Here is a 26,288-nt window from a genome sequence, read left to right on the forward strand (position 1 = left end):
ATAAATTATAGGGACAACATTTCTGAATAAATAATATAGCAAAAAATGAAACTTCAGTTTTTGCGATTCTCCTTTTTTTGGAACAAGACAGGCCAATAAACGCCTACCGAACACTGAAGGATGTGTGTTGCTTGGGAACAATCGGGTGGATGAAAATATAAGAAACGCAGACTTGGTACATCCAAGCAGGTGACGTCTCTAAGGTGGCGGAAGATGAAACGAAGCTGGGTGGCATTGAATAATTGATGTCAGAATGTGACAAGTATTGTTTTGTGGAAGATATTGATTGAGTTTATAAGATCTTATCATACTATCGAAAAAATACGATCGCACAATTTTCTCATAATTTATTTTTGATCTACCTGTTGAACTTGACTCCGCCCCTTCCTTCGATAAGACAGCCACAACAAAATAAAAACGGCAACAAGATTGGGAGCCGAGTCCAGTTCAACAGGTAGATCAAAAATAAATTATGAGAAATTAGTACGATCGTATTTTTCGATAATACAAGAGTCTATTATCAACGTTATAATTTTTAGGTACAATTAATTGTTGTTGATTAAATAATACAGAACCTTTTTATTCAAAAAAATCCTAAGTGGGTAAGAATTGTTTTTTTTCTGAACAAATCGTAAGGGGGTAACGAGGATTTTGGAAACATGCGGTAGTTAAGTGTTTTCCACGCCTCATCATGACTATGTTGTTTTTTACTGCCAAAACTTAGCCATCGATCCTTAAACGGCGTTTTTCGGCGGAGAAGGACGGGGCTGTGAGGTTTTTGCTTTTTTTTTTGAAATATCCATCTATGCCCCATTTATAGAACTTTAAATAAAAGTTGAACCACTCCGTACGCTTGTAAACTCCGCCAACCTCTGCGGAACAAAAAAAGTTCAAGGATCGATTGATAAATTTCGAGAGTAATAAAGTATTTAACTTCAATGTAAACATTTTTGTATCTAAAAATACTTAAAATAATTATTTATTGAGCTGTTATCCCATTGTCTCTTCTCAACTTATAAGAACTGATTCTGGTTTTCCTTTTGCAAGTAATCTTCTGAAATTCTTCAAACCTTTGCGCTTTTTGTTCCATTCTCTCCTGGTCAATTCCCATTTTTTCCAAGAACTCATGAACAAGAGCAGAGTAGTTCTTTGCAAGTAATTTTTGTTCCCTATTTTTTGGGGGAAAAAGTAGATTGTTCACCGAGAACCCTTTTTCCTTACCAACATCATTCTGTCAAAAAAGGGAGAAGCCATAAAGAGAGGAAATGAGAGCAGTTGACTAGTGAAAGACAAAGAGAACCAATAGAAAAGTGAGAAGAAAAAAGGAAAAAGAATTTGAGTATGTATATGTTTTTGGAAAACAAATGTGAATTGAGCAAAAAAAGAGCAAAGTGACATGTAGAAATGATGTGTGTATGAAATCAACAATGACTACTACACACTTTTCCTTTTTTATATAGTTTATGATTTTATATATACCAACTCTAACTAAATGAATGATTTATCGAAAACTAATTTATGTTAAAGGTTTAAAAGCAGTTTGAATCAATTAGAAATGAGCAAAAGTTTTTATTCGCTAAAAGTGTTGATCTTTCAAAAATACATCGGCTCACCACAAAAATTAAACTAAAAACGAAAATTTCGGTTACGATTCATTTTAAATATTGCGCCCCAAAGACACAAACTACGATTTCAACACAATACTAAATTTTGTTGGAATACTGGAATTTAAAACAAAAAATCCAAATGTTATATCTTTCAAGAAGAGCGAAATAATATTAAGAGAAAAGTTGCAAAATATCTCTAATGGTCACTGTTACAGCTGGTATTAGGGACCTCTACCACGTTTCTGTTTTTTTTCTTTAGCTTTGCGTGGTGGGAAAATGATATCGAAAACCGATAGAATGTTCCAATTCCTCTCAGATTCAGTTTTGAACCTCCAGCTACTTAAAAAAGACAACCAGAATCAGTTCTTATAAGTTGAGAAGAGACAATGGAGTAGCAGGTCTATCCATCATAATTTCAATTATTTTTAGATACAAAAATGTTTACTCGGTAATTCGTCGCAACTTATCTGTCAACATTAGCAATTTTTCCACGAATTTTATATTCTCGCAACTTTTAAGCTATCTTTAGCAACTTCTTTCCCATCTTTAACAACTTTTTAACCAACTTTTGAAAAATGTTCAGTGCAAATTTTTGAGGGCATCCCCAACATTAACCTATTTTGCCCAATTTTAGCAACTTTTTTACTAAATTTAGCAAATTTTGCACTTGGCATTTTTAAAGTTGGTAGATAAGTTGCGGCGATTTGCCGAGTACATTGAAATTAAATACTTTAATAATCACTAGATTTTGGTTCAGTTTCAGAAAAAGTTATGATCCCTTCTAAAAATCATCTTAAATATCACAGAATTTTCAAACCAGTAAAATGAAATAAAAACAATAAATAAAAAGTTAATCTCTCCCATCAAAGTAATCCTATTTTCCCATTTTTCCAATATTTTCTCCCATTATTCGTGAACATCACCATCATCAAAAAAACTTGGAAAAGATTGAAAGCGTCTTCCCAACATGTACATCTCTTTTTCTCGATAATCCAATTTCAGACTTTTCCTCGCTAAACTAACAAACAAACTTTTTTCAGAGAAAAATGTGTGAGTATGACATATCCTTTATGTTTAAGTTCTTATGTTAAATTTCATTGTTAAAAACTACAAAATCAGAACAATAAAAATTTTTTTCTGTAGAGAAACAAAAAAATGTTCACTTAAAAACACTTACGGTATAAAAGGTTGAATATTGCAATTGGAGACTTCGTTTGAAACACCCTAAACTGTGCTAAACCTTAAGTTGTTTTGGCAAACGCCACTCGCCTCCTTCAATTTATGAAAGTTGAAAGTTGTGTCCCTCATACAGTCCTAACTAAAATGACCAAATATCAGAGTGGAACTTTAAAAAAACATTTTGATATGTTTTATTTACAGTTGAAGTGGCAATTACCCAGTTTTCATTGATCATAAATTTGGAAGTCGACCCGAATAAACTTTACGTTTATATGAATTTATAATTTTAAATAGGTTTTAATTATTTTTGTTTAAAGATTCCATATGTTTTAAAATTAAAAAATACTCTAAATTTTTTAACAAAAAACATTTGGTTGCTATTTGGCAGTTACCAAAACGTTCACTTTCAATAAAATATTTTTCTGGTTTCGTGGAAACTCTTTTATTTTATAAACCGTTGTAATAATTAGATTCAAATGCCTCTCTTTCTGCAAGTTGGCACTTAATAAGGGTTTTAAAAATTTAGTTAGTTTTATTTCATCTACAGTAATCATCTGAGAGACTCGTCCCTTTTATTCCTACCCTGACCTGATTAATTTTTTGGTAGATCAAACTGTCCGTCCATTTGGTGTGTGGTTTGAGTGAAAAAGATAAAAAGTCAATATTTGACATTCTGTTGTTGTCTTTTCTCTGTGCCTGTTTGTCTGTTTCCGAAGTTTCTCTTTCTGAGCTCTTGCATTACTTCGAAAAACATGACAATCTATTTGATTTTTCAAATTCCGTTTTCTTTCTGTGTACTGAGTGGAAAATTAGCTTTGCAAGTTTCAGATTGATCACAAGTGCAACTCAGCAAAGCCAAATATTTAGCAAATTAAACAACACATTTACATGTTAATTTCAGATATTAAGCATTGTAATTTCTTGGCATCAAAAATTAATTTTCCGCATGACTTCAACAATTTTTTCAATTATTCACACTTTAATCATTACTCAAATTTTTTTTCATAGATTGGCACCCATTTTTAGCTTTTTTTTCAATATCACTATGTTGAAAAATTTAACATTTTTAAATTAAAAATTATTCAGCTCATTTTTCACCATCTGATAATTAAATATCATTATTTGGTACGCAGCTATTAAAACTTGACAGTATCTCTTAAATGTCTAGCCTGAATGCATACTTGAAACATATTTAAATTGTTTTCTCTAGGAAGTACAGTAGAAATCTTCTTTCAGTAGCATAATTGTTCTACTTACGAATGACGAATTATGCTATATATCTGCTATGATTGAATTATAAAAACGGAAAGTCAAGTGATTTCAATTTTGCCCTATCCGTCCATAAGCTCATCCGTTAATCCAGTTTCACTAATTTTGAATGATATTCTCTATATTATGGAAGAGCACCGGAGGAAGAGAGAGAGAGAGAGAAAAATGCAAAAAAAAAGAAATAGAGCAATTTATCTTTATACACACATTTCATCTCATCCATCCTTCCGTCCCGCGCGCTTTCCTTTTTCTACCGCCATTTTTTCTTGAGAGCTAGTGGTCCGCTTAAGCAGATACATATTTCTCTATTTCTACATCTTTGAATTATTTGTCAAATTGAAGCAACAATGAAGTTAAGTTGTGTGGAAGTTTAGAAATTATGGAGCTCCTAAGCTGGATGAACTCATAATGTTTCCACTTGATTTTCTGATTAGCAATTTCGTTTTATTACTTCAATTCTCTCAAAATGGTACAAAAAATGGAATTTCATAATGTCAAACAGTTTTATGTAGAATTAGGTAAAATATACTGTTTCAGGATGTTGGCAAAGCTTATCAATTGTCAGTTATTCTTGGTCTTCTCCAGAATTAATCAATCTTTAAGCCAAATTAATATTTGTAGTTCAAAAGTGACAACAAAGTTGCCGAATTGCCGAGAGAGTTCTTTTTAGCCTTGTTCCCTCTCCCTCTCAATCAGTATCCATCAATGTTTGGGGGGAGCCTTGCCGTGTAAACCATGATGTGTGAGCCCTCCTGTCGAAACGAAAAAAGAAGCATGAAGAAAAAAAGAGGAAAAAAAGGAAAAAGACGACACACTTTCTATCTCTTTCTCTTTTCCTCTCTCTTCCTCTCTCTCTCATTTTCTACAACGTCTTCTTCTCTTCTATTCTATCACGTTTTTTTTCTTCTTCGAGTATATCCCCACCACACACACATACATCCATCCTTTTCCCTTCCGTTTCTTTTTTTGCATCTCAAAACGTACATCGTCTAGAGTAACCTGAAATTTTTATCACAATTTCAAATCAAGATTTTGGAAGTAATACTTTTTATTCTAGGACACAACAAGTAAAATGCAGAACTGTAATTATATTCAGTCTCAACAGTGAGTACCAGGATAAAACTTTAACTTTATTTTTAGAACACTTGTATAATTCCATTTTTCACGTTGTCAAGGAAGTTTTTTTTCCGTTTTTTCCTCACAAAAAGGTCATTGGCCAGAAGCGGAAAATTCGTTTTCTGAGCATTTCAGAAACACAGGAATTGCTCAATCAAGTATGTATAAGCTGTGTTCATTGACCGTAAACTTTTTACCTGGCTTTTTCTGAGATTTTGAGCAAAAAGGTAACTTAGGTTTGATTTTCAACCACTTTTAAGGCAACGTTGTTTTGATTTAACATATTGAGAATTTATCTGTACTCAATTTCTAAAGTATTATTGGGTGTGCATAACCGGTTTGTCTACAATTGTAAAACTTTTGCCAAAATTCAAAATTTCAGTTTATAACAGTCCCTTGAATTAAAATTTGATTGAAAATGAATATCCAAGATAAAAAAGCTGTTGCACGAAAAAAAAGAAATCAGAGAAGTGAGAAGCCTACCAAATAAAAAAAACCAAAAATTCTATATGGATCAAATTTCATGGCCCCGTCCCATCCGTTTTCTTCCAATTTTTACTTGATTTCTCATCTTTCCTCCTTATTTTTGCCCTCCAATTTTTCCAAATTTTCCCACCCACAATTTCCTCTGTTTTTTTTCTAGAGTGTGGTTTTTTATAAGGTGTGTGCTTTCAAATGAGATCTGTTATAATACAATTTCTGATAGAAAAGTTTAGCAAATTGCTCGGGGATTCCAGCAAACTAAGGAGCTTTTAGTGGAATTCTTGTTATCAAATGTGTTATCTTGTTATATTTTTACCTCATTTGTGCCAAACCTCGTACAAACTTCTTTTAAATACAGACTGTCGTAGTTTTGTTTTTAATATTGAAACTAACATTTTAACTAATATATTCTTCACTTCCCGGTTAATTTTTGTTCTACTCGTCAAAGGAGTAATTCTAAAAAACCGGTATTTTTTGTTTTCTAAAACAATTGGCTAAAAAAGAACAGAGATTCAGGTGTTCCAATCCTGTAGACTGTCGCAAACAACTTACTTCAATTTGTTCAATTTTGTTCTTTTGACTCAAACATATATGAGTTCCAATTTTCTAATCTTTAAATTTCAAACCGATTTGCCGAATTTGCCGAAAATAAGTTTGCCAAACGGCTATTTCCTCTGAACGTGATTTAAAAAGCATATTCGATGATTTTGGATGAAACTATTATATGGTCTACTTTCTAAATTAAGAAATGCACTAATTTTTTACTGAGAAAAACCGGAGTGAAGATATAATAATTGCACAAACCAGATTACTTTTTTGAAAATTTATTTTGCAATGTGTTCAAACTATTATATTCTTCCCCGAAATTATTGTTCCTTAATGTATATTTCAAACATTTCATTGGGATTACTTACGTTGCAAGCTCAAAATAATTACGGTTTTGATATCAATCCAACAATCGAAACATTTTTGAGTTTTTTGCTGGTTTTTCACCGATATCCGGTTTCTGTTTTTGGATCATAATATTTTTTTGGCCCAAATCTGAAAACTCACTTCCATTTTTCAACCATCATTCATCCAAAAATCGTCGTCGTTCTCCATCAAACATACTTCCTTCGATTTCTCATCCTCATAAAATTTTCCATTTTTCATAATATTTCCCACCCATAATTTTGTTCCCTTCGGCCATTCACTTTCCAAAAAATTTTCTCTAAAAAAAGGAAAAGCGGAAAAATAAGTTGTCGCGCCGCCCGCAGTTTGTCGCAAAAAAAGGCGCCAAAAGTTATTGAATTGGCGTTCTGAAAGCGTTTTCTGTTTGGCGTTGAGGTCGGGGAAAAAAGGAAAAAATGAATACAGCCTGAAAGGGCCGGAGAAATAGAGACATAAAATTGGTTTATGGAATTCCAAAGATTTTGTTATACAATTTCCCCTTTAATGTTGTTTTGCGCATTTTTTTTTTGATGTTCAACGGTTGACTGGAACATGAGAAATATTTTTTGAACTGCACAAATAATATTTGAGTGCACTGGAAATTTATATTTGATTTAGTCGGGAATAAGTTTCGTCTTCAACTAAATATATAAATTATAAGTAATTTTGAAGGAGTACCGTCACTGGGAAAAGTGGCAATCGTCACTGGAGAAATTGCATGATGAAGTGATAAAATATCATAGTAAAACTTTTCCAAAAAATTGAATATTTTTCTGCATGTTGTATTGTTAAATAAGTTTCAATTTATTGTAACATTGTAGTCGAATCTGCAGCCATGTTCGAGATCTCTCAAAAAACTCAAAATTTTACACTAGTTTGGCAGCACAAATCATTACCTGAAAACTTTGGAAAATCTAAAACATGTTAGTATGTTTTATTTAGTCATTTTTCTTTTTGACCCATTTTGAGTATTTTTATAATTCCCCACTGACGACACTAATTTAAAAAAAACTATGCGAAACAGATTGACAGATATTTTTGTTTTCGCATTTGTACATTAAGTTTTTCTAGTTCTAAAAATAATATGACCTTGTCTAGAAAGTCTAGAAGTTTCTCATTAGTTATAGAAAAATGTTTTGTCTTTGAAATGGGAAACTTTCTAAGAAGATTTCATTTATTTGTAAATAAATCTAATTTATTTTCCGATTTTCCGTAAACATAATAAGAAACAGGTGTTTTCGTTGCTTCTTTTTAAAGTTAGCTACGTAATCCAATTTTATAAGTTTTCATGATTTTGCTAAGTGTTCCTGATAATATGGAACCGAAACCTGTTATTTTCTAAAATAGCCCCCATAATATCAAGTTTTTTTAAACTATTTCCAATTGTCCTTTCTTTTAAATCCATCATTCTTCTTCATCGCCACCACCTCCCATGTTTGGTGTGTCACAAAAAGAGCACGAGGCCGAGGGATGCAAAGAATAAACCAAGCGTGTAGCAAAAAAAAGAGAAGCACAAAAAAACGATAGAAAAAAGAGTTATTTTGTGAGTTTCCGGAGTTGTTGTCGAGGGAGAGCCGCCAGGAGAGGAACAAGCTCACTCCCTCCCTTCCCATCCAAGTCTTCCACGTATATCGAGAGCAAAAGAGGAGCATGACGAGGAGCACACGAAAAGAGACGTGCGCACACCAACCAGACACGCCAACTCTCCCAATAAGTTCTTTTGGTACTCAACCACCCACCAGACACACTTTTTTTTGAGTTAAGCCTAAGCCTAAGCCAGAGTTATCGTTTTTTTCCTGAAAAGTTCAAGCGAGCTCTAGGAATACTGACTTGTGTGGTTACTGTAGTTTTGAAAATTTGTTTTAACCCAGAGGTGGGTGGCACGTTATACTTTGAAATGGAATTTGTTAAAATATTTTCATGTTTTATTTTGATAATTTTAAAGAATTTCGTGACCTCCTTCGTTAATATTTTTAAATTGTGTATAGTCCGTTTTATTTTGCTGGTAAAAATAATTAAACTTGAAAATATTTCACAAAAATGATGAACCATGATTTGCCAAAATCACCTACCCATGTTTTGAGGTCTAGGATATTTTGTCAGTTGAAGTAAATGAGGTGAATGAATCAAATGGTATTTGTTTTAATGGTACCATTACATAGATGTTGGGAATTTCCATGAAATTTCAAAAGCTAGTGTTTTCTTCTAGGACTATTGTCTTTTTTATAAGAAATAACTGAAGTTTTTTTAACTAGAAATCTATATTGATTTTCAATCCAAAGTAGGAAAAATGTCCTAATTCGAAATGCCGATTTACAGAAAATAATTGATTAGTCTGGAAATCGCTGTAATTTGTGTTAAAACGTTTGAGTAGGTGCTCAAAAATAAGTGTAATTGGTAATTTTGTTGAAATGCGCGTTTCTTCCAGAAAAGTATCTAAGTGTTTCATCAGTTTATATTGTAGATGCTACAATACAAATTCTGTCTCATAGTACTCCACATTTGAAAGCAACTTCCTGTCTCATGATAGTAAATAATATTGAAAGTTATGGAAAATGTAAAAAACGTTCCGAATTTACGATCAACTTCTTATTAAACTACTTCCAATCTTTTTTTAATTGATAATCCGATATGCTCTCTCAGTCTAAAACACTCTCAATCTTGTTCCAATTTTCAATATCTTGTCGTCGTCGCATATGGCTAACGGAAAAGGAAACACTTAATCTCCACATTATTTTTTTTCTTTTTTTTTCGCTTTTGCACTGCGTTTAGCAGTTTGTTTGATTACTAGTAGTGTGCTGGATAATCCAACTTGGATTATTTTCCTAGGTTCTCAGATATCACGAACTTTTTTACTTTTAACGTCTAACAATAAATATTAATAAGCGTTATCGACTATCATATTTAAATTAAAATACAAGTAATCATAATTCCATCCTTCTTCCTGACAATTGTGGGAAACATTTTTTTATAATCCTCTCATTTTCCTCTGATTTCTATAACTTTTTTCCTATCTATTTCCTCTCAATTTTTTTTGTATTATTTACTATGTTTTTCACCATTTTTGGAAAGTTTTTCACCCCATTTTCTTCCCTCGATAAACGCGTATTTGTCCAACAAGATAGAGCGCAAAAAAATGAGAACCGATCGTCGTTTTTCTCCCTTTTTCGTTTCTTTTTCTCTATACGCTTTCACACTGTGTATGTATATCTGCGTCTCTTGAATTTCTGTACATCTCACATTTATTTTCTCATTGCCTCCCACTTCATTCCCCTCATGGTTTGCCTTCCCTTCATCATTCTAAAACGTGTGTATTTATTGATTATTTCACGCGGGAATTCACGTGACAAAGTGACTCTAATTACGGCCGAGAAATATTAAAATTTGGAAATGTTCGACCATGCTGGAATTATTCCTTGAATCTTTCAATTTATTAGATAGAATGGAATTAAAAACAAAATAATGTCCAACATAAAGTAACATTTTCATAGAGCATTGTATTTTTGAGTTTATCTTATCTAACGTGGCCTATATGATTTATAACTCTCGAAAAACTTTGGCGACGCTCATGTTTTTCCGTCGAATACTTTGAGCAGCAAAAATTGAGCCAAATTGTTTACAGAAAACTAACACCTTCTTCAAATATATACACATCAATTTCAACGAATGGAAGTGGAGAGTTGAAGTCAATTTGTGCCAAAAGAAAGAATTCTTCGAGAGGGGAAGACAATGGATAGAGCAAAGAAAAAGTAGATTTAAACAAAAACTAAGAAATCCTGAAAAACATTTTTAAAATATTCAGGTTTGCATCAGCAATTGATGGGCTTCGATCCTTACACAATAGAACAGAGATAAATGTGGACGAGAAAATTCAATCAGAGCATTGTAGATTTACTAGGGTTTGTGGTCCTCTTGTATTCAAATTATGAGAATTCTAGTTATTTCATTTTCTAAGAATAAACTATTCTATAATTTCAGGTAGTACGTCACGGTCTTCCAGAAGATCCACGATGTTTTGCATATGATCCAGTCCAACGTCTTATTGCAATTGGAACAGGTCGTGGTCATATTCGAATAATTGGAGACGCTGGTGTCGATTATCTGCTCAAACATGAATCTGGTGAACCTGTACTTCATATGCAATTCCTTGTGAATGAAGGAGGACTTATCACATCATGCGGCACTGATTCAATTCATTTGTGGAATTATAGGCAAAAGGTTTGGATTTGAATTTTTTATTTTACTATGAAAATTTTTAATTTGGAAGATTTTGGCAAATCTATTAAATTAAACTTCCTGAATCAAAAATAAACATGCGAATGTTGGAAAATATTATGTTGATTTTGAAATTTTTTTTTAGCTAAAAGTTCAAAAAAAGTCCTCAAATACTGCCTTAATGTTGCAATTCGCCGAAAAAGTTTTTAAAAGTCTTTCTGCAACTGAAAACATTCAGCCAGTTTTTCAATTTTTTTCAATTTTTTCAACAAAAATAACTTTGGTTTCCAAGCCCATCAAATATCTTTCTGTATATCCACAATTATTTTTGATTTAAAAAAGTTGAATTACCAAATGAACGTAACAGTTTTGTATTATTTATAGTCTCGATATTCCGAATTTCATGGCGCAGGAATACGGTACCCGGTCTTGGCATGTCTGGATTTTTTTAATTGAAAAAAGCAGTGCAGTGCTGTGCGGCTCTCGGCTCTCGGCGCGAGCCGAGTGCCGACATTTTGGAGCTTTTTCGGCTCTTGGCGAGAGCCGAAAAAAATTTCCGACTCGGCTCTTTTTTTTTCAAGAGCCGCACAGCACTGAAGCAGTGTGCGCCTTCAATAAGTACAGTAGTAGTGCTCGGATTTCCGATAAAACTTGTAACAACTAGAACGTTTCCGATTTTAATTTCTTTCACGGAGTGATTCCAAAATTTTATGTAAATAGAAATGAATAATATGTCACCGCTTTTACTACAATTAAATTTTAAAAGCCACCGTGGTCATGTGGCTAAAAGTTTTTCCATTCACGTCTTTTTTGGAGTTCTTTTTAACCCTCATTAGAATATTTTTGACGATAAATGTCATTTACAATTATTGTAATTCCAAAAAAAAAACAATATTCCGAACTCCATAAACATATAACCTACTTTTTCTCAAAATGAGAGTTGCATTTTCCTAAATCTATCCACCATTTGAACTTGAAATTTCGAAAAAATAAAAAAAGTTATATTGTAAGAAGCACATTCCAATTGCCAAAAGGCAATCAATAGGCAAGCTTATTAATAAGTAAAGTACAGTACACGCAATTGTTTCTCGTTTTTTTGCGGATTGGAATAATTTTAGAAAAACGTATCAATACAGGTTTTGAAAAATTGTAGAACTAAGCATTTTTTCTAAAATCAAAAAAAAAATCGAAGAACTGTGTAGAATTATATGTAAATTACGTTTAATCTTTAAAGGCCCACACTCGCGTATTATAATTGAACAATTTTGGTCGTGTCGAGACCCGGTAGCGTTTTCTTGTGCAAAATTTGGATCTGGGTAATATTTGATTTCTTGTGAACCAGTGCTGCTATAAATAATACTATAACACGTAACATTTTACAGACCGCAGAAATTGTGCACACTGTGCAACTGAGCAAAGAATCAGTTTCGTGTATTCATTTGCCTGTTGCTGGAAAATGGTTATTTATTGGAACTGATAAGGTATGATGACCATCTAGAAAGCCTGAAAATACTAATTGATTAAAATTTCAGGGTAATGTCTACTTCTTATGCTTGAACAGTTTTCTTCTTAGTCCATATGTAATTAATTGGAACAAAGCTATTGATTTGTAAGTTTTTAAAAAGTTTTAATTGAATTATTGTTTTCCAATTTTTTAAATTTCAGATCATGTCGGGTACATCCGGGTCCAGTACGCCAATTGGCGGTATCACCAGCAGAAAATACAAAACTATTAATAGTATACGACAAGGGAATAGTTGTTCAATGGAATTTAGGAACAAGAGAAGTTGATCGATATCCATTAGATCCACCAATTAAAAGTGTCAATTGGCATTTTGATGGACGTCAGATTCTTACTGGAAATGTCGATGGATCAATATCTCTGTATAATCATAAAAAATCAACGGAGGCTATACAAAGAACGACTCCACATGGTTCAGGCCCATGTCGACCAATTCAACAGGTCGAATGGAAGCATATGAGTGAAACTGAGAGTATTATTATGTTTTCTGGTGGAATGCCAACAGATGATGGACTTCCAATGCCTGCATTGACAATTCTAAAAGGTGGAAAATCGGCGACGGTTTTGGAAATGGACTGGCCGATCATTCAATTCATACCATTGAATCAGGTATAAATAACTAATTCAATTCCTCTGTAAACATTAAACATTCAGAATATCTGGAATTCGATTCCACAATGCCCACATTCTGTGGCTGTTCTTTTAAAACATGACTTCATGGTTCTTGATTTGAATCAAAATGGTCATCCAGTTATCGAATCACCTCATGCAATGAATATTCACGAAAGTCCAGTAACCTGTATGGCTTACTATTCTGATTGTCCATTGGATTTGATCGGTGCACTCACACTAGTCGGTACCAAGCAACGAAATAAGGAATTCAGTGCGCGGGTAAGAATAGAAAGAACCATTAGAGTTTATAATTTAAATTTATATCACATTTTACACGAGACAACAGAGAACAGATCTAGAAAGGGGATGGAGAGAAAGGCCCAGCAAAATTATTAATAAATTAAAGTTTAACAAGTTTTTTGGTAGGAGGGAACCGATGGTATTGAAAGTTTAAAGCTACTCTGATTTTTGTTTGCTTTCGGAAATAGCACGAAGAACGCGATTTCCGGCAACAAAAGTGAGGAATCCAAGAACAGCGAGGTACTTGAGAGTTACGAACATATCGAATTGAACCCAGAACATGAAATAGATCCCGAAGATTCCAATAAGTCCGACGTGGAAGATTGGAACCCATGGTGAAGCTGGAGCATTTTGGAAATTTATTCCAACTTGGGACCACTGAAATTTGAGTCCATCGGTCTTTTTCAATATTAGTAGAAATAACTTACCAATACGACAAGAATGAGAAGTGGGGAAAGGCAGATAATGGTGAACAAATCAGAAATGAGCGCTGATGGTCTCTTTTCTGGTTGACGGAAGATATGGGAGATTTCGTTCAATGGCTCAAAGTGCACTTGTTGTGATTTTGGGGTTGGCTCGTAGGCAACTGGGAGAGCCGCGTCGATGTTAGCCTAAAATATTAAATAAGAAAACATTAAACATTTGAAACAACTTACAAATTGCCAGTTGATTGGATTCTTGATAGTTACGTCTCCAACGAGAAGGCTGATCTTGAACTGTCCACTAAGGTTGCGGAATGATTTAGCAGCGGTACGAAGAACATTATCGTAAACATAGTTGCCATTAGCATCTGGATTGACTACCACAACAACATCTTCACCATTTTGAGCGACAAATCGAAGAAAAACTTGATGTGGCTTCACTTTGGCGTTGTCGGATTTCTTGGCAACGGTGAACGAGACGTAGAGACGCTGAGAAGCATCTGCTTTGAGTTCGTTTGGCAGTTTGGAGAAGAGTGCGACACTAGAAAATCATGCATTAATTATACATAAATTTAGTTGTAATCTACTCACGTTTTCAAATTTTCGTCACTTGGTTGTTGGTCCTTGGCCAAAATTCCCACTTTGAAGTTGTTAACTGCCACATCATCGACTGCAGCAAGAGCCACAGAGGCAATTGTCAGGAGCACAAGAAGTAGCTTCATTTTACCTTGAAAATCGGAAAAATTAGAAAATATTGAAGTCAACGAGAAAGCAAAGAAATAGGAAAATACTATTTTGTGCGACGAAGTCTTTGCAAATCGATTTCTGGCGAGTGGGAAAGAGTCGGTGCAAAATAGTGAAGAGACGACAGAGAAATGAATGGGCAGGGAAGTAGAAAATGCTTTCGTGTGGGAAGAAGTTTTTTTTTTTTAATTTTAGAGAATATTAAGATTCAAAAACAACAAACAACGATAAATAAAAGGAAAATTCGCCAAAATTTTTATAAACCACGTCGAACTGCCCTTCTGGTGTTTGCGGACAACATACTTTTGCCACGCAATGGTGCACACAAAACATTTGATTTCACGCGCAGTTTTCGGGAGAAGAGTACGGGTATTCCCGGGAATGATCTGAATTTGAAAATATACAAAATCAACTTAAAAGAAAAAACAAACACACTGGACCATAATGTTCAACCAGTAAAACTGTTCCTAAAGTATATTTTATAAAGTTTGTATAAAACAATTTTGCAGTCATGGCCAGTAACTGGTGGATTGGGAAGAGAATGTGCAACTGGACATCAGGAACTTGTTGTAACAGGGTAAATATACACACTCACTATAGAATTAAAAAAGAAACACATTTCAGTCACAAAGATGGGTCACTCAAATTTTGGCAAGAAACGGGAGAGCATCTACAGATTCTATACAAACTGAAATCTTCGTCTCATTTCGAGCGACTAGAAGAAATGGAGACTTCAGATAAAGTTTCACATGCTGTTAAATATATCGAACTTTGTTTGGAGGTAATTTAAACATCAAAGAGTTTTCAAAATCCATTGTTTCTCCCTTTCGGAAACTTGGATTTTGCAACTTTGTAACTTCTAGCGCTACAGTATCCCTAATAAAGATTTGCAATTTTAAGAGCCGTCAACTTCTTGTAGCTGGAATTTCGGGTCAAGTAACACTTTTCCGGTTTACGAAACAAGAGATTTGCGGAACAATTGCTGTTGTGAATATACCACTCCTGGGAAATCTTTCTTCAAATCTTCCGAATAACGATTTTGACAAATCTCCAGTGCCAAACGGTCCTGGAAAAGAAATTAGAAGACAGAGAAAGGTAAGTTAATATTGTAGAATGAACAGTGGAAGTGATTGTGATCAATTGAATGAATCTCCGAGCATGTGCATTGTTCTCACAAAATAAACCCTCTTTTCGACGATTAAGCTGTGATAAAGTATATTTGAGGCTTCATCTTACATAGAAATCAATAGCACACTTAAAGACAAGCATAGTATGAGTTTGAACATGCATCCCATCTTATCTTACATCTTAACATAACACTGCACCACAACTTGCAACTTCAATATCAAAATACCCGAGCCTCTCCAAAAAGTCAATAACGCCTATGTAATCTAATTCTAATAACTAATCATCTTAATCTGACAACGCTAACATTTTCGGTCAACGTTGATTCCAGAAACTCTACCAAATCGGACGGCGTCAGTTGTCATTTCAACTTTTACCCACACAATTTCAGTTTGTACGAATTCACATTTTACTTTTCTCACATTTTCGAGATCACTTCACTCACAGTTTTTCAGACGAATTCTTCCTTTTTCATTTCGAATAATAAAAAATATTTTTTCAGATTGTCTCACGAGAATCCACGAATTCCCTAGATACATCTGATTCTGGAGATGAAAGAATTGTACCATTTAAAGTACGAGGAGCTCCAGTAAAAAGACCACCTGGATTTGTGGTAAGGCACTTTAACTTTGGAATATAGTTTTAAAATTAATATTTCAGCCTGAGCTGGCATGTTTTGTTCCATGGCATTCACATGCAAAAGTTGATCAGATTACGACAATATGCCTTAATTCATCGTACGGTATCATTGCAATTGGTTAGTTCTGAACATTTTTTGGTGCTCGTAGACATAGGTACCACGACTTGGTAATTGGCAAAAAAAACCTTTTTATTTTGAAAATTTGGTCTTTCGTAGCTTTTAATTTTTAACCGAAAATATAATTCCTCAAATTGTTTGACGATTCTTTATTGTAAAACATAATCTTTAATCTCACACTCTTTTGGTTTGAGAATTAGTTCAAAAATTGAAAAAATTAGGTTTAAATCTAATTTCACTGTTCACAAGCCAATGTTCATGTTTTTTAAGACATTGCTTATGTTAGTTAATCTACCTCTTGAATTTACATTTTTCATGGAGATAATTATATTTTGAAACAAAAGTTCGGTGCCAAATAATTGACATCAACATCGAATTTTCTTCCAAAAAACGTATTATTTCAGGAACGTCATCTGGCCTTGCCTTAGTTGACACAACCCAATGTGCATTAATATACTCTTGGACAACAAATGAACTTTATGGTTCTGATCCAACACCAGCCATCCAATTAAGTATGCAACTTAGTGATGCAGCAAGTCCTCTTGAGGTACGTCAACACACTTCAGTAACCAACCCTGTTTGTCCTTTTGTGAATTTTCTTAACCCTGTCGACATGTGTGATTTGCTTTATTTGGGAATGTGGAAAAGTGCAAATGTGTGGGTGTCTGTGATTCGTGTATTTCAGATCGACGAATTTGAAAATGATGATACTCTGATCTACAACACGGATACTGGAAATTATACATTGAGGTCAACAAGAAATAGTCTAACACCATCATCAAATGGTTTTCTTCATCCAGGAGAAATGCCAACTAGACCTAAATCCGCAGCGAACTCATCAAACAAGTCGGGCGGTATGATGGGTTTATTCCGAAGAAACACGGCAGAGTTGGCAGCTACAATTCGTGAACGCTACCAAGGAAATCGTTCTGAATCGGCAACAACAGATCGTCCAGATGTAGAACATCGTGGCGAGACACCACCACCCACACCAAATGAAGGAAATAAAGTTCAAAAAGCTGGAAGAAGTCATTCAGTAAAAGGAAGCTTTATAAGAAGATTTGCAAAGAGTTCATCATCAAAAGAAAAGAAAGAAGTAAAGATTGAAGTGGATAATCAAAGTAATTCGGGAATTGAACGATCCAGAAGCTTCCATTCACATATTTCAGAGGAAGGTATGTTGCTTGGTTCGAAATTAAAAAGTTTCTGTCTCTATCCGCTCTAAGTTTTCTATTGCCTTTAGCTAGTCGTGAGTTGAAAATACAAAAAGTCTTGTGTCGCAACAGAATGTCTTTGGATTGCATCTCTTTGCATACTGTATCTCTATATTTTCCTATTGTATTTAATGTTGTGGATTCAGTTTGCCTTTCTTTAATTTTCAAATTTTAGTTTTGAAACGGAATTAATTTGGAAAAGGATGTGTTGCAAATCTACAAAAATTTTTGACATTGCAAATTTTTAACGTTTAATACATTTTTTTTAGCAATCCAGGAACATTTGAAGTCCTTTTCAAATATTCCAACAAAAATAAATAATTTTTTCAAATCAATCAAAAATATTCGTAAAATTTCAAAAAAAGTTTGACACAAATTTCCAGAAAAAAATCCAAAGATGTGCCTAACAAAATTTTTGCACTGTCGTGTTGAAAATAGTTTAGAAATTCAGAAAAAAAAAACATTGATTCTTCAGCAGAATTTTTATTAAAATTTAAGTTTCTCACAATTTTCAAATCAGAAAGATTGCCGAAAAACTACAAAAATTTGCTGGAATTTCTGTAATTGCCGTAGAGTCGCGATGTAAGCATTATTCTGTATGCTATCACTTTGAAAATCCAAATTCCTGCTCAAAATCGAAAATTTGAATTGAATCCTGTACATAATGTAGTTCCCGAATTCATTCTGTAATATGTCTATATTATTTTTAGTTTTCAAACTATCGCAATATTTATTCTTCATTTTTTAGTTTTTTTTCTTTGCATCAATAGTCTCGTTGTTCTTTTCATTTTTCTGGTACATATCGCATCAATGTCATAGTTGTGTGTCATTATTGTTCAGATTAAGTTCGCTTTATGTACAAACATATTTTTGTTTTATTTCTTTGAATTTCAGTTTTTCAAATGTATTTTTACAAACCCCATGTATTATACAACCCGGACAAGATTTTGAAAATACTAATATTTCTAATACAAACCAGATGTATTATAGAAAAAATACGATCGCACAAAAATAAACAACGACGCAACGACACTCCGCTGTTTTTAAGCCCCGCCCACGATTTCATTTGCACTGAAATGTGGCGGTCGCAGTGCAAATGAAATCGTGGGCGGGGCTTAAAAACAGCGGAGTGTCGTTGCGTCGTTGTTTATTTTTGTGCGATCGTATTTTTTCTGTAATATGTAGTTTTTAAAAAATTAAATTTCCGGAGAAAAAAGTAAAAACTTGATTCTCTAATTTTGTCCCCGATTTTCAATAATTCATGTTTTCAAAAGCTGTCCGAGTTGTCCTCTGGCCCTCTTCTAACCTATCTCAATTACGCCATAATTTTAGTCTCCAATCAGTCTGGAAGCTCCAAAACGGATTATCAGCGAGCAGAAACAACGATCATTCGATGCACGACGTCCACAATTGTTCAAGACTCAATCAGTCGTGGAAAATGGATCTCTTTCCAGAGGTTTACTTCTACTTATCTCTTATTTTCTTGCAATTCTTTATTTTTCTTTTCATTCATCATGCTTCCATACTCAATACATTCCATCGACACTGTTAAGACCAGGCTATTAGAGTCAGAGAGCGGTCACTTATATATAATTTCTCTTAACTGAATTAATTTAGGTGATTCTCAACGGGAATCTCCATCATCTGGTCGTCAATTGAATACATCATCTCCATCTACTTCATCACAATCACTGGAAAGATCAATGTCGACACAACCACAAGAATCAATTACCTCGTTGTCATTCATCCATTCGTATTCTAAAAAGAACGGTTAGTATACTTGACCTTTTTTCAATTTTCAGATATTCGAACCAGTAAGCCAAATTTAAAACACAATATTTCCCAATTATATTTGTTTATTTATCTAGTTGTAAAGGTATAATCAATTCAAAGAGAAATACAATATAAAATGATCTTGAGATAAAAAGATAAAGTGACCAAATCTTGACCGGCAACAGTCAATGGTGGATGGGATAAGATAAGTCACGGGGATGAAATTAATACGCGCAGCAAAAGCCGATGGACTCATTATTTCAGGCAACAGTCTAGCTACGTGGTTCCATAATGACAAGTTAGCATGTAGAAACCCGTTATTTGGTATACCAGTTGAACACAACATATATGGAAATCTTTTGGAACGAGAACATTTAACATAGAGGAATAATGATGGAAAATGATATGACTTTGTGACAATGTTATAGAAGGTTTTAAGAATCATAAGGAGTCTTCTGTGGAGGGTGCTTTTCAATTCAAATTGGGAAAGTCTATCATAATAGGATGAGAATTTCAGATTACATCTTTGAAACACTTTACGTGAAAAGAAGCGAAGTGGGGACTCTAGTTTATCTGAAAAGGCAATAGTGGACGGGTGAAAAATCTCGCAACCATATTCCAGGATTGGTCTGACATAGGTGTTGTACAGTTTGAAATAGAATTGAGCATTGGAAGTCTGGAATGATCGAAGCAGCTGACGGCATTTAAGTAAAGCGGCATTTGAGATTGAGATAATATCTTTCTCAAACTTCAGGTTATCATCAATCACTATTCCTAGATCTCTGAAACTGTTGTGCTTCTTGATGCTGACTCCATTGATGGAGTAGTCGAATTTTGGATTACTCCTCCCAAAGTGTACAACAGCCGATTTGTTCTCTGCAAGCTGTAGTTTCCATATATCACACCAGCGTGCCACAATATTAGCACTTTCTTGGATGCTTTGGTGATTATCCCCTACAGCTTTCAAATCGTCTGCAAATGCAAACACCTGGACGTCGGGAGGGAATTGATCGAGCAAATCATTTATATAGATTAGGAAGAGGTACGGTCCAGCTACTGTTCCTTGGGGCACTCCTAAAGTGACATTTAGAGTGTCTTGAGAAATTTGGTTTCCAACTTTGACTCTTGAAGCCCTTTGATTTGAGAAGGGAGCTGAACCATGATCACGTTTTCGAGTCAAAGCCATACATAGTTTTGAAGTTTAAGGACGAGCAAATTGTGCGGCACAGTGTCGAATGCCTTCTTGAAGTCCAGATAAATCACATCGACATACTTGTTTCTGGTGCTCAGGATTCTGTGGATCAGTGAGGTGGATTTCAGAAGTGCTAGGGTGCAAGATCTGGAGTTTTGAAACCCGTATTGTTGACTGGAGATATTCGAGTGGAACTCTCTTTTTAGGGAAGTGATACCCACTTTTTCAAAAAGTCGGGAAATTGAATGTGTGAGTGAGATGGGGCGGAAGTTGTTACAGTCGGTGAGGGAGCCTTTTTTATGAACTGGGATCACGATTGACGATTTGAAAGCTGAAGGAAACTTTCCACAATTGAATGAATCGGAGAATATTAATGACAAGGGAACTGATATGGAATGGCAGCACTTCTTGAGCATAAAGAAATTGATGGCGTCTGTTGAGAATCCAATTTTTGGAGCCAGTTTAGTGATGATCCCAGCAATTCTTATCGGCGAGAAGTCGATTGAGTATTTGTGCGGTCGACGAGCTGGCAATGCGGGGAAAGGACCACACTCGGGAATGAACGATCTCGCAAATGTTCGGATAAACTCATTACACATCTGGGTTGTGTCCGTAATTATTACATCTTCTTTTGTAAGACAGGTCAATGGGGGAGAATAGGATATTCTCTTCTTGATGAACTGAAATAGTGAACGCGGGTTTTTGGAGTTTACAACATCGTATTCCTGTTTGGCAAGTTTTCTTTTGATGAATTTCAATTCACGTTTCACTCGCTTTTTGAAGTTGACGGCAGCCACGAGTGGGAAGTTTCGCTTTACGGTTTTACGAATTCGTGATTTATCGCTTGTGGTTTTATGATACCGTACTGTCGAGGTAGGCGTGTAGAACCTGATCAATTCATTAAATAGCTTCAAGAAGTGATTGAGCTTGGTATCGGTGCTTGAGAAATACGAGAGTTGACGTTCCCAAATTCATTCATCTATCTTATAAGATTGAAAAAAAAAACAAAAGAATCAGTCCTTACCCACGTGCAGCAAAGTTTGATCCAACTTTTGCTAATATCTTACTCAAGTTATTAACGCCAGAGAACATTTTTCAATTTTTGAGACATTGGCAAGCGTTTAGGATAAATTTGGTCGCGATCTGAACCAAGCATTGCCAAAAGTTTGCCAACTTCAGAACCAAGTCTATAATTTCTGGATCTTACTTTGGTAAAACGTTGGAGCTAAATATCATCTACTAAATGCCAAAAATACCCAAACTCAAGCCATTCAAACACTATTTCAAATTTCCAGATTCAAAAATGTCTCCATGTCTTTGGGTTGGAACATCTGCAGGTGCTTCCCTCGCTTTGAATTTAATACTGCCAGAAGATCGCTTCACTTCTACAATCGTCGTCGCACCATCGGGTTAGTTTTTCTTCTTATTATCTTTTTTGAATATTCTGAAAAATTAACAAAGAATAAGAGAATCCAATAATCTATCTCTATCTTCCCCATTCCCGAGTTTCTTTCGCTTTCCATCACCAGTGCATTCTCTATCACTTTGTATTGAAAATCTATCTTAAAATGTACAATTACTTACAGCAGTTGAAGAATGTAAGTTTCTATCGGAAGCTTTCACTAACCGAATTACTAGTTTTTTTATTTTGTAAAATCGCTGGTTTTATCGTTTTTTCTAAATATAGGTTTGAAAAGTAGAGCAGAGTTATTGAATATTTCTTAATTCCAAGCCAATTCTTTTGTCATTGAGTCGGTGTTTGTACTATTTTAGTACATATGAATAATGTCAATAAAACAACACTGAAAAAACCGAATATTCTTGACTCTGCTCTACTTTCATATATATTTGCTGGGTTTTTTAAACATGTGTCTCAATAGTTTTTTGTTCGTGCTTCATGTATTTTCCAACAAAAAACAAACAAACGCTTTCCTCCTAATTTCTTCAATGTATTTAATTTTTTCGGGCTTTGCACTCATACTAATATGATCTAATTTTCTAATTTTCTAGAAGCTTAACACATTTTGTTCAAAACTATTTTTATTTTCATTTTTATTTTTACTTTTTCTTGGAGTTCAGTTCGAGGCCGAAAACATTGCTACTACGGTATGTCAGAGAGATGGAGAAATCGAATGATAGAAAAATCCTTTTTTCAATTTTTTTTACATTTTGATTTTCCTGATAATTTACTTTACCCTTACAAGGAAAAGAAGCGAGTTTACCCTCACACCTTGAAACGAGATTTTTAGCGACAAAATTCTAATCTTAACAGATTTCTGATCTGAAATTTTTTTAATTTTTCAGGGAATTTGTTACTATTTTAGAAACTTTAGACTCTTTTAGACTCTTTTCGAAGAGTTCTTCGAATCCCAAAAACTGTAAAAAAAGTGAACTAAAAAAATTACAAATTGAAATTTAACCAGCGGAGAGTGAAGTTTTGCCGCTTAAAATTTTGCAGAAACAAGTTCTAAACCGAATATTCTTAGTGTGTAATTTTAAATGGTTTCTGTCTCGATTTCAAAGTCTGATGGTAAACTGGTAACTTTTCATTGTTAAAATGATTGCTTTAGCATTTAACATCACTTGATTTTTCAACAAAAAAGTGTATACATGCCCGATTAATAGTCTCTCCAAACTACCAGAAATGTGCATGGAGTGTTGCAATGGATATTCGGAACCTTTTTTCGAATATTCAGTATCAAACCGATTGATTTTTGTTCGTTTTTCCTTTTTATGTTTAACGGTTTCAACTATTTTTTATTCATTCGTTTCTTTCTTGATTTAATGAGTTCGTATTGGTTTTTAAATCTAAACAATTTCCTGATTATGTTAACCATCTGCCCTTACCCAGTGTCGCCAATAGTGAAGTAGTGTTTTAGTAGTTTTAGTGATTAGTTGTCAGCTTTATTGTCCATGATTCATTTCCAATTTCCAGGACAATTTATCTTTTTTCAGGTACTGTTGTTAGATTGAAAGGACAAGTTATAAGTCAATCATTCATGGATAACACCTTCTGCATCATTTCACCAGCTTCGGAATCATACAAGGAAGCAGCTAAAGAACAATCCGCCACTAGTCCAGATCGGTCTTTGTTGAATCGGGTAAACTGCGATAATTTTTAAAATTGAAGTGAAATCTCTTGAGTTACCGCTCATCCTAGGGGCAGTTCTAATTAACATGAGGCATGCTACATAGAATCCAATTTTCGCCCATCAAAGTTCAGGGATGTGCGGCAAAAAAAATAGTCTTCGATTTTTTTTTTCAAATTTATTTATGGCAAATTAGAAAAAACCGGTCATTTTCATACATAACTACAGTGCCTCACAATCAGTATTAATATAAATATATTTTCATATATTCAATATTTCAATATATTCAAATTGAAAAGTTCCAGGTAAACACGAAAGCAAGCCTGGCTCCACAATATTCAAGTTCAATTGATTCAAACGATGAAATCTCTCAAATTCTGATAGTAGCTGCTGAAAATGAAGTGAAAGTAGTTGCCCTACCAACATTCAGTCAACTATACGTCCAGAAGTTCGACGAAATTCCATTGGTGAAAGCAACGCCCACTCATATACGTGGATATCCATGCCTGATGTGTCTATCAGCAGCTGGTCAGATTATCATGTTATCACTACCATCATTGAGAATTCTTCAAACTTCTACGATTTTCCCACATTCTGTGGAAATTGATGACCCGTGAGTTGGATGTTTTAGAAGAATAAAAAAAAAAGGAAACGTGTGTGAATGAGTATTTTATAAACATTTCTTCTAAAAAAACATGGCTCTCGCTAATCAAGCTTGTCAATATATTTTATATCCATTCACTAGCTGTTTCAAGTTAGTTTTTAATTTCGGTTTAAAAATTTCTAACTAGTAAGCAGAAATTTTGGACAAACGCAAAAAAGTTCTGAAACAATTTTCTATTTTCAGTCTATGTCAAAAAACAGCATTTTCCGATCACGGATTGGGTGTTTACATGGCAAGTCAAACAGAGGTAAGATACTTTGTTTTATCATGAAAGTTATCGTAAATTTTATTCAGACTTTGTTCTCATTTAAAAATTATATCCTTGAAAGTTTTTTACTGAAATACTAGCAGAACCTATTGAAAGTCACTATTGAGCTTATTATAAACCAACTTTCCAGATGGAAAAGTACACAATGTGCTCCGAAATTGCCGAGCAAACAGGCGAGTCACTTGGAGAACTATTTGTACCATGTGAAATGCCAGAACAGCCAAAAAATAATTCATTCTTGAAGGTGAGATAGCAAAAGATTATTTTATTTAATTTTTGGACAACTCGTGAAAAATAGTGATGTCATTCAATGAATATTTCACGAGTTAATTTAATCGCACTGAAGCTGAACTATTGTAGCCTCAAAAGAATCTATAAATCTACTTTTAAAGTTATCAAAACGCTTCCATTATGAATATTTATATATTCCAGGGAGTGTCATCGATCTTTGGAGGAACTCCAAGAAATGATCCTAATGATATTGATGCCATCTGTAAGTTTGTTGCATCACTATATTTCTATTATTAAACAAATTTCAGTGTCTGAGAACATGGGAGTCAAGAATAGTTCTGGAGTGAATCCGATGCGTAGCGTTGCCCGAACAATTCCTGGACCATCAGTTCAAATGGATAGAGCACAAGCTGGTGGAGTGTCTGCTGGACAGGCGGCTGCCATGGCTTTACAGGTTAGTATCGCAAAGCGGTATTATTTTCAAAATTTTTCATTTCTCATACTGTACAATCCAAATAACATAATTCTTCGTCTTTCAGAACTTGAACGAACGAACTGAAAAACTGAATGCCACAGTTGATGCTACTGAAAACTTGAAAAACAACGCAATGAGTTTATCCTCGAGAACTGGAAAACTTGTGGAAAAATATGAGAAAAAGAAGTGGTACAACTTCTAGTTTCCGTCATTTTTTAGTTTTGTATCTGTAGTTTTGGTAGATTTTTTGTACATATTATAAAATTATTTTAATTCTATTATTTATATTTGAGAGCTTCATTCTTCGGTGTTTCTTGTCCTCTAATTTCCAGTCCAGTTCAATTAATTTATTAACCGGTTGATTATTATTAAATGTTTTCAATACATCCTCAATTTTTCCATTTGGCTTATTTGTATGCTGAGCCTTCGGTTTTTATTTTATAATCAATCTGCCGAATAATTTAATTTTCTTGTTGGGTTATGAAAAATGTATCAGCTTCATTGACTTTTTGGAGATTTAGATAATAAAGATGAAATGAATGTTTCAGTATTCATAGTTCAATGTCCAATAATAAATAATTTCAACGTTTGAAAAATTACACACAGCGGGAGCAGTCAAAAACGGTATGTTTGATTTCTGGAAATTGGACAATAGGCACGTCCTACCATAACAAGCTAAAATAAACAGTAAGCACTTTATTTGATTAATTAGAATTGAGAAATAATATTGGTTAGATTTTACAATGTTGCATTAGATAGAAGTAGTCAATATTAATGGTCGATGCACCATAAAGAATCTCTCACGAAAATATAGATTAACCCGGGAAAAGATAAAATAATATATGAATAGCAAATGACATGCGAAATCTTGTTGTGCATTAACATTAAGAAATACCGTATATCTTATATACTACTTTTTTACTACTACTTTTTTTTATACTACTTTTTTTTTGTTGCAAACCCTCCTTACTAATTTTAAAATTTTAATAACATTTTTTGCCTATTTTGCATCAGTTTATAACAAAATTTTAGAGATTGAAGTTATGTACCTTTTTGTTGCAATTTCAATCAAATTTTCTATACTTCCAAATAAAATTGGAG

General features: G+C 33.9%; 2 protein-coding genes and 3 non-coding genes across 11 annotated transcripts; 2 read left to right on the forward strand and 3 right to left on the reverse strand.

The window, feature by feature from the left end:
- The first annotated feature begins 4,630 nt into the window (after window positions 1-4,630).
- 21ur-13310 lies at window positions 4,631-4,651 on the forward strand. The gene has a single exon (NR_050130.1).
- A 5,553-nt stretch (window positions 4,652-10,204) lies between these two features.
- tom-1 lies at window positions 10,205-25,776 on the forward strand (the record flags this gene model as incomplete). 7 transcript variants are annotated; one of them, NM_001129023.2, is made up of 24 exons in its annotated part: window positions 10,205-10,333; window positions 10,387-10,483; window positions 10,563-10,802; window positions 12,182-12,280; window positions 12,332-12,408; window positions 12,465-12,930; window positions 12,976-13,212; window positions 14,909-14,976; window positions 15,024-15,180; window positions 15,300-15,494; window positions 16,027-16,137; window positions 16,185-16,281; window positions 16,686-16,828; window positions 18,828-18,951; window positions 19,113-19,265; window positions 21,756-21,869; window positions 22,540-22,566; window positions 23,416-23,561; window positions 23,855-24,162; window positions 24,397-24,460; window positions 24,612-24,725; window positions 24,914-24,974; window positions 25,021-25,166; window positions 25,252-25,776. In NM_001129023.2, 24 exons carry the CDS (start codon window positions 10,314-10,316, stop codon window positions 25,387-25,389), a joined length of 3,402 nt encoding a protein of 1,133 aa, NP_001122495.1. The 7 variants fall into 7 exon arrangements, with proteins under 7 accessions (NP_001122495.1, NP_001300427.1, NP_491623.3 ...); NM_001313498.3 differs by lacking the exons at window positions 18,828-18,951; window positions 22,540-22,566 and adding exons at window positions 16,967-17,456; window positions 22,047-22,058 and having other exon boundaries at window positions 10,207-10,333; window positions 25,252-25,463; NM_001129022.5 differs by lacking the exon at window positions 22,540-22,566 and adding an exon at window positions 22,047-22,058 and having other exon boundaries at window positions 10,208-10,333; window positions 25,252-25,724.
- Window positions 11,100-11,120, reverse strand: 21ur-13147. Its single transcript, NR_050131.1, has one exon.
- Window positions 13,236-14,382, reverse strand: ostd-1 (Dolichyl-diphosphooligosaccharide--protein glycosyltransferase subunit 2). Its single transcript, NM_059223.9, has 4 exons — window positions 14,247-14,382; window positions 13,890-14,196; window positions 13,662-13,844; window positions 13,236-13,611 (listed from the first exon to the last, which is right to left on the reverse strand). Exons 1-4 carry the CDS (start codon window positions 14,375-14,377, stop codon window positions 13,390-13,392), a joined length of 843 nt encoding a protein of 280 aa, NP_491624.1. The 5' UTR covers window positions 14,378-14,382; the 3' UTR covers window positions 13,236-13,389.
- M01A10.7 lies at window positions 15,846-15,928 on the reverse strand. The gene has a single exon (NR_050132.1). It is a non-coding gene; the product is annotated as an Unclassified non-coding RNA M01A10.7 (non-coding RNA).
- Window positions 25,777-26,288: the final 512 nt, after the last annotated feature.

Source organism: Caenorhabditis elegans, chromosome I (genome assembly GCF_000002985.6).
Source record: "Caenorhabditis elegans chromosome I".
NCBI classification, from domain to species: Eukaryota; Metazoa; Nematoda; class Chromadorea; order Rhabditida; family Rhabditidae; genus Caenorhabditis; species Caenorhabditis elegans.

Excerpts from the sequence above, each read along its gene's own strand:
- ostd-1 (NM_059223.9), bottom strand. The coding sequence starts at position 14,377 with ATGAAGCTACTTCTTGTGCTCCTGACAATTGCCTCTGTGGCTCTTGCT. Across the intron at positions 14,197-14,246 it reads AGTGACGAAAATTTGAAAAC|TGTCGCACTCTTCTCCAAAC; the intron begins GTGAGTAGATTA and ends ATGATTTTCTAG. Across the intron at positions 13,845-13,889 it reads ATCCAATCAACTGGCAATTT|GCTAACATCGACGCGGCTCT; the intron begins GTAAGTTGTTTC and ends TTAATATTTTAG.